Source organism: Podarcis liolepis (genome assembly GCF_965112155.1).
Source record: "Podarcis liolepis genome assembly, chromosome: 5".
Lineage (NCBI taxonomy): Eukaryota > Metazoa > Chordata > Lepidosauria > Squamata > Lacertidae > Podarcis > Podarcis liolepis.
Window position 1 is genome coordinate 76,108,107 of NC_139556.1, and position 15,228 is coordinate 76,123,334.

The 15,228-nt window shown below is 42.6% G+C and overlaps 1 protein-coding gene across 1 annotated transcript in view; it reads right to left on the reverse strand.

Annotated features, from left to right (window-relative positions):
* Window positions 1-3,511: 3,511 nt before the first annotated feature.
* Window positions 3,512-15,228, reverse strand: part of SLC9A9 (solute carrier family 9 member A9) — a 266,215-nt gene continuing 254,498 nt past the window's right edge. The window contains exons 15-16 of the mRNA XM_083504179.1: window positions 7,966-8,071; window positions 3,512-7,180 (exon numbers count right to left, since the gene is read on the reverse strand). Of these exons, the coding sequence (XP_083360305.1) occupies window positions 6,968-7,180; window positions 7,966-8,071 (319 nt within the window). The 3' untranslated portion in view covers window positions 3,512-6,967. The remainder of the gene's footprint in view (window positions 7,181-7,965; window positions 8,072-15,228) is intronic.

The following is a 15,228-nucleotide window of genomic DNA, read 5'->3' on the forward strand; positions in this document are numbered from 1 at the left end:
TCCCGCTGGAGCGGTACCTATTTATCTACTTGCACTTTGATGTGCTTTTGAACTGCTAGTTTGGCAGGAGCAGGGACCGAGCAACAGGAGCTCACCCCGTTGCAGGGATTCGAACCGCCAACCTTCTGATCAGCAAGTCCTAGGCTCTGTGGTTTAACCCACAGCGCCACCTGCGTCCCTCAGAGGAAACAAAGGCAACATCAAATCAGGTGAAAAGAAAAACAAGACAAGCTGATAAGCTTGGTCTTTATTATGTTCTGTTGCAACAGGGTGTCCCTCCAACCCAAAAGGAAAGGAGTGAACTGGCCTGGACACAAGAATGTAACAACTTTTAAAACCTCAGAAAGTATCTGCCCAAAGACCACTCCAAAGCATACCATAAACATCACCAAAATGTCAGCAAAGGAGGTTGCCCAGCAAAACTGGTGTACATGACTGCAATCATGATACTTTGTGTGAATTGCTCGTTTGGACCTGCCATTCATTTCCAGACATTTTTTGACCATGCCTTTAGGAATTACAGTATAATTAACCTTTCTCCTGCTTCGCTAAGACCCATTCTTCTTGCTCTTGCTCATGTCATCCCTCTTTGATGAGTGGAAAACCTCTGTTTGACAGGTCTCCTCTATTGTTGAACAGTCCCACTTCAATATTTCAGTTTACACACAGCCCGCAGAAGAGCTTCTGTGTTTTCTGCCTACATGATGTGGGGGTGGCTGTGGGGTCACACACTGTCCAGCTCTCGGTTTTCTGTAGTGGTTGACATAAATTTAATTCATAAAAGAGGGCTTTCGATTCATAAAATATGGACCGAGAGCCATATATTGATTGTTTTCAGGAGATAAAAAGGTAAAGGGACCCCTGACCATTAGGTCCAGTCGTGACCGACTCTGGGGCTGCGGCACTCATCTCGCTTTATTGGCCGAGGGAGCTGGCATACAGCTTCCAGGTCATGTGGCCAGCCTGACTAAGCTGCTTCTGGCGAACCAGAGCAGCACACGGAAACGCTGTTTACCTTCCCGCCGGAGTGGTACCTATTGATCTACTTGCACTTTTTGACGTGCTTTTGAACTGCTAGGTTGCCAGAAGCAGGGATCGCACCCCGTTGCGGGGATTCGAACCGCCGACCTTCTGATCAGCAAGTCCTAGGCTCTGTGATTTAACCCACAGCACCACCTTCAATTTAGAGCACCTGCCGCTAGGGCTCCCTCTATTGGCCAGTCTGTTTGTCAGCTAGGTTTTGATGGCTAGCAATAGGGATGGTGGTGAGTCAATTTAAAGGGCCGCTTTGGAAGTAACAGTGCATGTTTTGTGAATTTGTGTATGGATTTATATTTCTGTGTTTGTGCACTTATGTCTATGCATTTATCTCTAGTACACTTATGTTCATGCACTCCATTTACAGAACCCCTAATTCTTATGACAGGAGTCAACTATTTTGTCTGTTTTTGGTACCCACAAGTGCCATGACAGTGTCCCATACAATGTCAGTGTGTTGTCATTCCACAGAGCTGCAGTACATGTGTGATAAATTGCAACTTCGTGGACAGATCTGATAGTGTGAGTCTTTCTCACATGCTTTCTCATTCTGCTCTCTCCAAAAGAGTGCTTCTCAGGTGCAAAAGACTGATGAGACTGTCCCTGCTCATGTCACTGCAAGAATTTACACACATGCACACCACAGGTGTGTGTGACAGAGCCACAGGGAAGTGAGCAAGCATGTATGAAATGGTGGGGCATCTGCAGTTTTGCTCAGACAAATTAGATTAAGGCTAACAAATCAAATATTTCACATCAGGCAATAGGTCAGTTTAATCAAGCAAATATAATGAATGCCTGAGCAAAGACTTCAATTTAGTCAAAGGGAAGTTCGATGTATGCACAACTAATTGCAGTTTTTGCAGCCCAATTACTGTCAATAAATTTGTGCCTATAGTTAAGCTGGTAGTTGTACATTACACTGGACTAAAGCCCAAATACCAAGTTTTCACAGGGCCATGTGAGAATTTAATCTTACCCACTTCTATATATAGAACACAGTTATCAGATATTGGCCCTGAATGTTATCTTAGACTCAGAGCCACTCAGGCCATAGCCAAAAAAGAAAGAAATAAAAAGTGTGGGGTGGGGGAGACAGGATGGAAAATTGATTTGTGCTTCTTGTTCCTTGCACTTCATGTTCTTGTCCAGAATTGATCTCACTTATCTCCCCCGTGGGGAGATATGCAAGATTGATTTCAGATGAGATGGAGAATCCTGGGCAACAGGAAGCACAGATCCCATTCTGTCCACTTAAATTGTATTGAAGTCACAAAAGCTTGCAAATTTGCAGCTGAATACAGTGGTACCTCTGGTTGTGAACACTCCTGGTTATGCACGCTGCGGGTTACAAGCTCCACTAACCTGGAAGTAGGTGCTCCTGGTTGTGAACTTTGCCCCAGGATGTGAGCAGAAATTGCATGCCAGAGGTGTATGCGCAGTGGGAGATGCCATTAGTGAAAGCGCGCCTCAGGTTATGAACAGTTTCCGGTTATGAATGGACCTCCGGAACGGAGTCCGTTCATAACCAGAGGTACCACTGTGCAATCCTCTATCGACTGGGCTCTGAATTCTCTCTCTTCCCCTCCACCACCATAAAATATATTTATCATGGTACTGTTTGCACAACTTTTACAAAAGGATGCAACCACTTTCCATCCTCTGGTGTGATAAAACCTGTCTACTGACCTAAAGCTTCTCACTGTAGCAGTTTTCAGGAAGGTGTTTATGTAACAACTGTATATGCCTTCTACTAGATGAAAAGATATCTAAGCTGTTTATAATAGTCTAACTCGTCTATCCATTTCTTATGAGGCCTCCTGGGTCAGAATTCTTCATTCTCACATTGGGTTACAGGACATCCCAGTCGCATCCTTCACCACGGCATTGAGAAGGGAGTCCTTTCATGTTCTTCTTGTGACCTCAGTTCCACATGCATCTTGCTCTGTATACATAACTCTCTTCATTCCTAGTTACAGGTAGGTAGCCGTGTTGGTCTGCCGTAGTCAAAACAAAATAAGAAAATTCCTTTCAGTAGCACCTTAGAGACCAACTAAGTTTGTTACTGGTATGAGCTTTCGTGTGTATCTGAAGAAGTGTGCATGCACACGAATGCTCATATCAATAACAAACTTAGTTGGTCTCTAAGGTACTACTGGAATGAATTTTTTTTATTTTGTTTCTCTACATTCTGTTTCCCCTCTATTCTGCTCAGCCAGCTAAGTATGTCATACCCAGGCGCTATAAACTGATGACTTCTTTTCATCAGGGTCAAAAATCAGTAGAGCCAATATATATTTTCCCTTGTGAGATCCTTTGAAGCAACTTGATTCATGTTTTCAAATAAATTCAATAAAAACACATTTTAGTTTGTGATCAGCTGTAGAGTACATAGAATCCCTGTTTTAAATTAAGGCTTAAAGCAGCTGCTGTAGTATAACATTCAATCGACAATTAATTAGACTTGGAAAAGCAAGATTAAAGCTTGATTATATTTAAGTTTGTGCTGCTCTTATCATCTGTGAGTGAACCAAAACCCATTCCACTTTACAATCATTCACAGTCTCAACGAGATGGTGTGACATTTATTCTTACAGATTACAGATGTTGTTGAAAGATATGAGTCATTGTTCCATAAAATTTCCCTTAAGGCTTGACTTGTAGGGTAGCAACCTTTTCATGACTGTGCAATAAGCAACTTGAAGCTGCATTCCTGAGTTGGGAATAAAATGCAAAACAGTACAGTACAGAACAGAGTTAGTCATCTTTACGTGCCTTGATTTCAGAGAAGCAGTCCCAGTCCTGGACTGTGGCCAAAGCGTGTGACCACTATTATGAAAGTTCTGCATGGAATGCTTTTTCAGCGTAGTCATTCATCTTTCTTGAAATCCACTCTACATTTCCTTTATGATTAAGCATTTCCTTAGAGAATCCCATTCTGGGCTAGGGTACATAGTTCAAGTTCAGGACAGTGCAAGAGATTAGAGAAACTCCTCTATGAGTAAAAACTACAAGTTTTAGAGTTTCTTAAGGAGAGTAAGGCAGGGTCATGATAGAGGTGAAGAAGAAGAAGAAGAAGAAGAAGAAGAAGAAGAAGAAGAAGAAGAAGATTATTCATGATGTGGATAAGTTTTTTTCTGATTCCTCCCTCTCTCATAATATTTGAACTCGAGGCCATTCAGTGAAGCTGAATGCTGGAAGATTCAGGAGAGAAGAAAGGAAGCACTGCTTCAAGCAGACAACAGTAGCGAAGGCCACCAACATGGATGGTTCTAAAAGAGGATTAGGCAGATTTATAGAGGACAAGGCTATCAAAGGCTACTGGCCATAATGGCTTTGCTATATCTCCACTGTATGCCTCTGAATACCAGTTGCTAGGAATCGCATATGGGGAGAGTTCTGCTTGCAGGCATCTCATAAGGATCTGGTTTGCCACTATGAGACCAGGATGTTTGGTTGGTTGGGTCTTTGACCTGATCCAGCAGGGCTCATCTTATGGTTACTTGTTCAGTGTTAACATGAGCAATCCTATCACAACCTGAGCCCTTCTTTCCATGGGACTGCTTCTTGAACTTCAGTTGTGTGATAATGAGATTTCCATGAAGATGGACCCTTTGATACAAGCATGTATTACATACTGGGCATGTATTTGCAATACCTTCCAAATACCTCTTCCCAGGTAGGTAAGTGCCGAAGAGTCATGTGCTAACACTGAATCAAACGACAAAACAATCACAGTTTGTCCTGGAACTTGATGGCATGAGATTGTTACCATGACTCAGCCATTATTTGAGGTATATGATAAAATATGCCAATCTCACCCGCGCTATTTCATTGAAAACATGTCACATCAAAGTATACATAAGTCGGGAAAACTGCATTGCAAAGAGGTAAATTTCCCTGCTTCTACTTATCTCACCAAGCAAGTGTTTGTAGGAAAAAATCTACAAAATGAGGAATTGCCTTGGGAATAATATCACCTGGCATTATATATTGGCATCAGGCAAAGATGTTTTTGTTTTCCTGGGCATTTGAGCTGCATCAGTGATAGGATAATGTATTACATTGTTTTCCACTGTATTGTTTTTTTTTACTTGGTTTTCAATTATTTTCAGACTTTTAAAATATCAGGAAATGACATATAAATCTCAAACTGGTAGTATCACTTGCCTGTATTGTAATAGTGAATTAACTTCCTTCTCACCCCGCCTTTCCTACAGAATTGCACTTAGGTATGCACGACTGGGATAGGTAAAGAAATAATTGCCAAATTTGCTGCTGTTTTGTTTTTTGTAGGGGAGAGATAAACACAAAAAGAGGACCTATGATTGCAGCAAAACTACATGTCCATAAGGCCACAAAGGAGCTGAACACTTGTAGGCACTAGATGCTATTCTAATACAGGAAGAAGCAGGCAAAGAGATAGAGAAATTTGTAAACAACAGTAGACCATAGAGAAGTTAGAAAATTACATTGCAGTTTAACAGCTCTACCTTCTGGAGGACCTCCTTCTCAAGCTATGTTCCTGCTATGTTACTGACTAAAGCTACTGTAGTCCAGCAACCACCCAATTAATGAGCATCATAATGGGTAGGTAACTCAGAACATAGGGGTTGAATCTTAGCAGCAGAGCACATGGAGCTGGCCTTGGGTGCAGGCGATATTGAGTAAAATTGACCTATGGTCTGATTCGGTATAAGGCCATGCCATAGGGCTGTCAGCTAGGTTAGGAAAAGTTGCCCACTATGGACCTCTTAAAGGCATCAGAATCCCATCTATGAAGACATCTAGTCACCTTTTCTACCTTATTTCTTTAACATATTGCTTCACAGTCCATATTGTATTATGCCATGTAGCAAGCAGGTCATTTGAACAGTTTGTCAAGAGCATGAACTTGCTCTTTGCGGCACTACCACAACCTTCCTGATACATGGGTTTGAGCAGCAATGTTCATGCACTCGTGATGGATGATTCAGATGACCTTTTCTCTGTGTAGTGTGCAGAGCTATCGTGTGTCTAGGACTGCCTTATTCCTCATTGCAACATCTAAGGCTGCAGAGGATGTGAAAAAGAGTTTGCACACCTTGTTTTTAAAGTCTTATATAGCACGGGCTTGCAGTCTTTCTCCCCCTCTCTTTCCACATTCCTGAAGTCAACATAGAACACCAGGGAAGAAAAGACAGCACATGGGCTTTGTATTATGAATCTACTGCACAGGGGCAGGAACAAATTGACTGGGGGAAGGAAGTGTAATTGCTGTCTATACCAGTGATCATTCTCAATCAAAACAATAACAAGGCCCTAGTCAGTCACTTGTGCAGGCCTCAGCAGCTCATATATCAATGCCCAGTTTTTGTGCGCAACGTTGTTAACCCATTGCTGGCAAACTGCCATTGATTGAAATATATGTAAAGCTTGCAACAGTAATGGTAACTCCCCCTGCCTGAAATATGGAAGAACTGTCCACCTGACATCATAGGATAGTATACAGGCAAGTGAGCAACAACATCAAAATGGTTGTGATCTTTGGAGCATGTACTGTAGTTAACTAAATCCTCATCCTTCTCTCTATTGAATTAATTAGAAGAATAACATTCAAAGGCCTTTGTGTGCATGTGAGATAGGAATGGGAACGATATAGCATGATCAGAGACTATGAGTGCATATGTAATGTCCCAGTAGCAGACAGACGTTGCCCTCAATTCCATTATTAAAAATTGCCACTGTCAGAAAAATTAAATGTAGTTGTATAATATATAGGGATGGTAATAAATTCTCATTCCTCCAGGCTCCAGGGATAGATTCAGCAAGGCTTTGCTTCTTCTCCATTTATGCCCTTAATACATTTTCAAGCTCTGCATAATAAACATGGCTTCCATGCCTTCTGTGCTCCTTTTGATGAAAATGTGATATACATTTTCGCTGGACCTCAGGCTGAGGACACCAATTGGGATTGACCTGGAGCCGATTCAGGCTGGAGTTCATATCCTCCTAAGCCCAAGTCTCCTTCGTAAATGTTTTCTTTGGTTGGTGGGTCCATTCTGTTCTGTGCTGGCACTGGAGAAAGGTCTGAAGCAGCACAAGTCACAGACAGTTCATCGTTACTGACAATGAAGTCTGTATCATCATCCTTCAGTTGCTCCTAGGTGTTTTTTAAGAAAGGGGAAAAATTTAAAAAAATATGCTTTTCATTGACAGAATAAAGTCTTACAAGGTGGCTTTGCAGCTCCATTGAAATCTGACATACTTGATTTGAATTGAATGCTGTACTAGTTTCCTTTATATTTACTCATATTAAATGGCAATGCATTGGCAGAAAATGGAGTTTGTTTATTAATGGTTGGGTCCAATTGTTGTGCCTCCAGTGATGGAAGGATGATCTGGTGGAACTTACCATGAGTGGAACATGGATTGAAGCAATATTAGGCTCCCCCTCAGCCTTCAGACATCCATGTTACCTTCTACATTCTCCCCAACCCTCTGGAGAAACATTCTATTAGCTTTTGGAGGGCTTACTCTAGAGCAGTGTTCCCCAACATTGGGCCTCCAGCTGTTTTTGGACTACAACTCCCATCATCCCTCACTAGCAAGACCAGTGGTCAAGGATGATGGGAATTGTAGTCCAAAAACAGCTGGAGGCCCAAGGTTGGGGAACACTGCTCTAGAGCACAGCTTTCCATATTTTTCATGTTGGTGACACACTTTTTAGACATGCATCATTTCGTGACACAGTAATTCAGTTTTACTAGCAAAACAGAGGGTACACTAACCCCTTTCCAGACCCAGGAGGAGCATGGGGATCATTCACATGACACACCTACACAATGCAGCCAACACACTAATGTGTCGCAACACACAGTTTGGAAAGCTCTGCTGTAGTGGCCTACCCAAAATAATGAAACGTGGACATGCAATTTTGCTACTTACTCCATATGCTTTAGGGCTAGTCAGCAATCTGGCCACAGGATTACACCATTCTGGTAAAGTTGTAGTAAGTGGTGGGCCGGAATGGGTGAGAATTGGCTTCAAATATCTGTGAAAGATGTTAAGGACAAGTTCCCTTCTTATGCATATGTGAAACTATGAAGCACTACAATCACTGCAACCAGTGTTATAATAAACAAAAACAGGCAGTTGTCATCATCAACAAAAACAAACAAACATGGATAACAGGGAGTTTTGCTTCACTTTCACATGTAATGCAATTTCACATTTCTCACCTTCATTGCTCTCGTACACAGGGTTAATATTCAGCATGCCATGCAAGAAACTGTTTTTTTTCAATAAACAAAATTCTACTGCTAATCTTTATAAGTATAGCTGTTAAAATATGAATGATGAAAATACATTATCTGCGAACAGATGATGCCTTAAAGATACTCATTACTGATAATCATCCCTATTACAGAGAACTATTGCATTCCAAATACTCCACTGCAAAAGAAGAGAGCTGCAACAGAGGTCTCAGTGTTACTTCACAGTGCTCCATTTGGAATGTCTCTATGGCATGACCTTGGCCACATTCACACCATACATTTAAAGCATGGCTCATGGCTTCTCCCAAAGAAATCTGGGAGCTCTAGTTTGTTAAAGGAGCTGAAAGTTGTTAGGAGATCCCTATTGCTCTTACAGAGCTACAATTTCCAGAGTGGTTTAACAGTCAATACCACTTCACAGGGAATACTGAGATACTTATTAGATAGATATAATATATGTTATATGAGACGCGAGTGGCACTGTGGTGTAAACCACTGAGCCTCTTGGGCGTGCTGATCGGAAGGTTGGTGGTTCAAATCCCCATGACAGTAAGCTTCCATTGCTCTATCCCAGCTCCTGCCAACCTAGCAGTTTGAAAGCACACCAGTGCAAGGAGATAAATAGCCACCACTGTGGTGGGAAGGTAAACACAGTTTCCCGTGTGCTCTGGCTTCCGTCACGGTGTTCCGTTGTGCCAGAAGTGGTTTAGTCATGCTGGCCACATGACGTGGAAAGCTGTCTGTGGACAAATGCCGGCTCCCTCGGCCTGAAGTGAGATGAGCGCCACAACCCCATAGTCACCTTTGACTGGACTTAACCACCCAGGGGTCCTTTACCTTTACCCTTTTTACCTATATGTTATATATTCTTACATTTAGATTCTACCTTTCCTCCAATGAGCTCACAGTGGCATACATGGCTTCCCCTGTCCCCATTTTATCCTCACAAGCAACCTTGTGAAAGACTGGGACTGGCCCAAAGCCGCCTAATGAGCTTCCTGTGGATTTGAACTCTTGTCTCCCAGGCCCTAGTCCAACACTCTAACCACTACACTGGGTCTTTAGCTATGGTTGCCTGCTGAACTGCAGTTGTCAAGGGCACCTGCAATATGCAAACTTCTTCTCGATGCTGCAGTTGCTGAGTGGTGAATATGCACACGTTTCAGCTTTAGCTTGTTTATCTAAACCTAACATGCCACCGTCAACATGCCTGGAATACCAAGCGACGCTGGGAACTTGTCAAGCCCAGAACTCTTAAGAAGAAATGCGATTGGAAAACCGGAGGGGATCTAGTCAGGGGATGTGTACAGCAAGCTATCTGGGTGTATCGTTTTCATCTAACATCTGCGATGCCCTGAAAAGGTGCCCCAACAGACAATTGCAGGCGAAAACTATTCAAGACGCAGCTGCATGGAGCACTTTGCATAAAAGAAGCAAATGGCTAGTAATTGTCATGTATACTTGGCTTCCTTCGAAGTGCCCACTCAGCATTTTCCAAATAAAACCTTCACACCCCTTCCCTTGTCACAAGCCAAACATATTTCATGAAATGTTAACTAACTTTACAGCAGGGAAGTGAGTGTGAAGCCGTTTCCTGTAATGTGCCCTTTCTCAGAATTCAACACATTCGTTTTACACTTCACACTTCGGTGCTCCTTTATATGAAATTATGTAAATACGCCAGAAACAGGCTTATGCTATTGTTTTGCACCTGTCGTTCCAATCTTTTCATCCAAAAGTGATTTATTGGGATGAAAGAAATCTGCTCATCTTGAGCAATTATATCATCGTCATATCTGTCGAGAATGATCCCTGCCAAGATTATTTGTAACTGATGTATCCTTTGACACTTTCCCAGGGTGCTATTTCCCTGTATCAGGAGAAGCTAGTCACCCGCTATTTATTTGCGGCATTTAAGAACCCTTCTTTCTCTCTCCCTTTTTTTTACATTTGATCACATTCTTTTGGAAGGAAAAAAAGGATAGGAAAATAAAAAAGGTATTGAAGCTAAATAATGGTCTTGTAGTAATAACATCCAATGGTTTTGTAGTAAGAACAACAACACTCTCATGTTGACCAACGATGAAGGATCTTTCGTCTCACTTAAAAGGTTCAACTTTTTACCACTGGCCATGATCCAAAGGGTCATGCGCACAGAGGAGGCTGATCTATGAGGGCAAATGGGGCACTGCCCCACCAATCTCAGTTGCCCTCAAGTTAACTACCATTTGCCTGCATTCTTACTTACAAACAGTAGGGGGTGCTTTGTCTGTTATTAGCTCTGACTCCACCTGCTGACTCTCCCTGTCTTCTCCCCACCCAGTCCCAATAGGCACCAGTCACCAGTGCATGTGCATGCTGGGATTTTTCAGGTTCCCCTGCCCATCACACACTTCTACATAAATATTTTCCTGAAGGTCAAGAGGACCATTGTCGACAGCAGCTTTGGATGGAATATTAAGGGCTGTAGCTGGAAGGGGAAATTGCCAATGGCTCCATAATGTCTGGAAGAACCTTCAATACGCACAAACATGTCTTTCGCCACTGTTTGGCATTAAGGGCATGATTCAGCCAAAGCTAAGCAAAGGCCCCTTGCTGAACATTATTCTGCTGGAATCAGGGGGAACATAATAGTGCTTAACTGTAGGTGAATCATGCCTTACATTCTGGAAACATTCATTTATTCTAATTTCATGGTATGAGAAACACAATGTCCTTGAAGTACAAGGGGGAAAAACAATGTTCCCTTTAAAACTCTGTATTACGAAACTCTTTTAATAAACAAATGGCCCCAAGAGGTTTGTCATAGGTTGAATGGGACCCAACAACATAATCTTCTGTTTGTACAGGATGCCCAAGTTAGAGTTAATTTGCAGACCTTTGTGGGTGGGCAGTTTTACCCGGAGAGAGGTGCTTTCTGTTGTGTGCTAGCTCTTTATCACTTAAGGCCATGTAAACCAGTTGCCAGAGGGTGTGGAGTTAATCTTAAAATGCTGTAATTTAGGGCAACCTTCCTCAACCTGGTGACCTGCAGACGTTTAAGGACTACAGTTCCCATTAGCCCGGGCTTCCAAAGCGATGTTAGGAATTGTAGTCCAAAACATCTGGAGCACACCAGGATGTGGAAGGATGATTTTAGAGTGCAGGTTTGCAATGCGTGCTTCCATATTTGGGTTGATAGAACTCAAGAGGCTGTCTGATAACAAGTCCATCTAGCTCCACGATTGTCTACACTAACTTGTAGCAGTTTTCCAGCATCACCTGCAGAGATCTTTCCCATCACATGTTGCCTGGTCCTTTAACAGAAGATGGTAGGGATTAAAGCTGGGATCTTCTGATGCAAAGCACGTACTCTACCACTGAGTGATAGTCTGCCCCCTGATATGATATGTGCATATAATGGGAACAGGTTAGTTACCTTCCAATATTGCATAAAGCACTGCTGCAGTTTTTTTCAAAACAGTGCTGGGGGAAATATTATTTGTCTTGTTGCACCCCAAGGAGACATAACCTTTCAGCATCACGTCTTTTGCTTTTGTGCAGAAACTCTGTCTTCTGTAAGTCTACTCTTACTCCTGATGAGCTTTGGCTTCCAGTGGAGCCAATTCTCTGGTGCTGGCTGGGTACTTCTGATTTTGTAATAACCTATCAACCTCTTTGTTGTGTCGTTAACCCGTTATTATTTTGCCTGCTTTGGAGCTCCACTCCTGATGGGCTATTTTTATTGTTTTAATAAACGAAACCATTATGTTGCCTCTTGATTATCGAAACGATTGGTTTATTCCTCTCACAAAAAAATGTAGATGGCATCTATCTGTATCGGGAGACAATGGGAGAGTGTGCCTTCAGGGGTGGAGTTAAACTGTTGGAGAGTTATAGTGCTTGCTGTGGCTGTAAAGACCGATATGGAAGAGACACATTTTGTTGCCCCAGGGACAGACGAAGGTGTCAGGAGTTCAGCCTACACTCGAGTAGGACCCTGGCAAAGACACATGCCTGGCTGCCATGTTCTCTCCCTCCTGGTCTTTCATTTGGGAGCTTCTAAAGCTTTCTTCAGCCTGAACATCACAGCAACCAATGCCTACAGACACCAGCACACTTAAGGATCCACAGAGTTTGCGCATCTTGCGTGACAGACCTCAGCAACTCAGCATTTTGGCTAATCTACCTTTATTTACATATAAACACACATGGAGCACTGCAACATGGCTCTCTCTCTCTAGCATCAGACAGCAAAGAGAAAAAGAACGAAGGACAATAGTCCCATCATGGAACACAATAACACAAACATCCTGTCTCTGTCACTTCCCACTCTGTGGAGTCAAAACATACACCGTCATGTGATAGACAAAAATCCCATGACTGCAATCATGGAGCAGGAATTCTAACAGAAGGTGTCCGGTTGTGCTCATGCAGGTGTACCATGGCATTTCTTCTTTTTGAGCTTCTCCCACAAAAATGGGGGAATTCTAATCTGCATGCAGTAGCATTCCTTACTTCTAAAGCATGTCAGATCTGAGTTTGCCACAGCGTCTCTCTTCTCTCTCAAGAAATGTTCTGGTGAGATGTCTGCCAACATTTCCAGTTCCACAGTTGTACAGAGTAACAACTGAGGAGGGTAGGAGCTGTCCAACGGCAACCATCCAAATGGCAAGCAGGGAAAAGTTGTGTACATAACTATTGTAGCACTGCTCTATACTTGACAGAGCTATGGAGGCTGCTTTCATTTCCCCCTCCTTCAGGTGCAGGACTCTGGCTGATATTCAGTTCTATTTAGATGGAACAACTAAGAACATACGAATGGAACAGCTGGGATTCAGGGGCATATTGCCTCTGATACTGGAGGTGACATAGCCAGCATGACTAGTAGCCAATGATAGCCTTTATGCTCCATGAATTTGTCTAATTCCCTTTCCAAGCTGTCCAAATGGGTGACCATCACTATATCCTGGGGTGGGGAATTCCATAATTTACCTATTCATTGGTGAAGTACCTCTTTCTGTCTGCCTTGAATATCCCAGCTTTCATTTTTATTGGATGAACTCTAGTTCTATCAGCTATTTCCTCTGTCATGTCCTCCCTTACTCACATTTTTTAAATTTCTAAACTACCCCTTGCCCATTGAAACCCTTTCCCATAGAGGATTTGCTCCAGACCCTTGATCATTTTGGTTGTCCTTTTTGCATTGTGGCAACCACAACTTATGTGTGGCATTCTGTGGGCTGTAAACAACTAAGTCCTATTCAGAGCAGACCCATTGAAATTAGTAGGCTTAAGTTAGTCATATTTCTCCATTTCAGTGGGTCTACTTTGAGTAGTACTAACATTAGCTACTACCCCAAGGGTACATAGATTTGTGTAAAGACATATTGGGAGTTTTATTATCACAACCCCTTTCCTAATGATCCTTAACATGGAATTCATCTTTTTTCACATTTGCTATCCACTGGGTTGACAGTAGTCATTGAGCTGTCAGTTGGCATCTATCTGTCTCAGGAGACAATGGTGGAATGCAACTTTTGGGGGTGAAGTCAAATGGTCAGAATACATGGAGAGATGTATTTTGTTGCAGTTCAGGCAAATGAAGTTGTCTGGTTGCGTTGCTGCAGATGCACCATGGTGTTTCTTCTCTTTGTGCTCCTCCCTTTGTGCAAGACATTCCCACATGTTGGGGTTGATGCTGCCAGCATTCATGTCATTTTTGCAGACATCTCTGTAATGCAGAAGACTACTTGGTCTGCCAATGGGCCTGGTGCCTGAAGCCAGCTCCTCACAGAGCTATCTGCTATGACCCCTGCAGTTCCATGCTGCACCCCAACCCTGTATCGTAGGCTGGTAACTCTGGAGTACCTGCCCTAATCCTCTATTTTTGCTGCCACCACCTGTGTAAAACAGACTGAGGGATCATAACTACATCACATTTCTCTCCCCTGCTCCACCATATGGATTTTGAGGTTTATTATTACTGGAAAATCCATCCAAATTAAAATAATGGAATTGATTATGCAATCACAAGATCCACTATTCTAAGTTTCCTGTGGCTTAACATTGAAACGCTGCAAGTTTCGTAACAACGGCATCTGCAAGGGTCCATAAAAAGATATTGGATGCAGGCAAATGGGCCACACCAAAACCAACATTTAGGATTTTAAGTAAACAATAAGCAAACTGAAAACGTTTCTGACTAAGCATGCAGGGAGTGATCTCCTCCCAGCATTTAAAAAGGAACATGGCAATGCAGTGTTTTGAAAAAGCCCTTGTGTTTCAGGACACAAATTTCAAACTGGTTACCTAGGAGGTGCGAGCTTCCTGAATGGATCCACAAACCATTCTTCAAAGAGCATTCTAGAAGGAAACAAAATAGCACGGAGCAAAAGAACGGCAAAGCAATAAATCAGGATATAATTGCAGATTTAGCATTCAGTGGGAATACAAGAACACAGTTGCACTTGGGGCTTCATTTACAAGAACCACTTCAAGGCAGTTTTCTTTGGTAAAACTTGATTAGTCACTGGGTTGGAGCACAGTAGCTCAGTTAAGTGACTCAATATATATATAAACAAACCAACCCTTGCTGGTCTATTTGTGTATGATTGGCCATTCAATGAATCATACCATTTAATGAGCAATTACAGTTCACGGTCCCTTGCTAGCAGGTACACTGGCAAGGATGGAAAGAGCTGAACCAAGATTTAATTTCCAGACCCGCAGTCCTGGATCCATGTGGGGGAAATTCTGATTGCAGTCCCATCTGATCTCTAGATTCCTGATGAACTGGGTGGGAATATCTGGAGTTTGCTTTAGCATGGCTTTTGCACACAGAGCCAGTCATATGGGTTTGGATCCCAAGAGTCCTTCTCAACTCTAGCCTGATTTTCTTCAGATGTGGTAGTCTCAAGGCTGGGAGAGGAGACCGACCCCTTCTCCCTCTTCT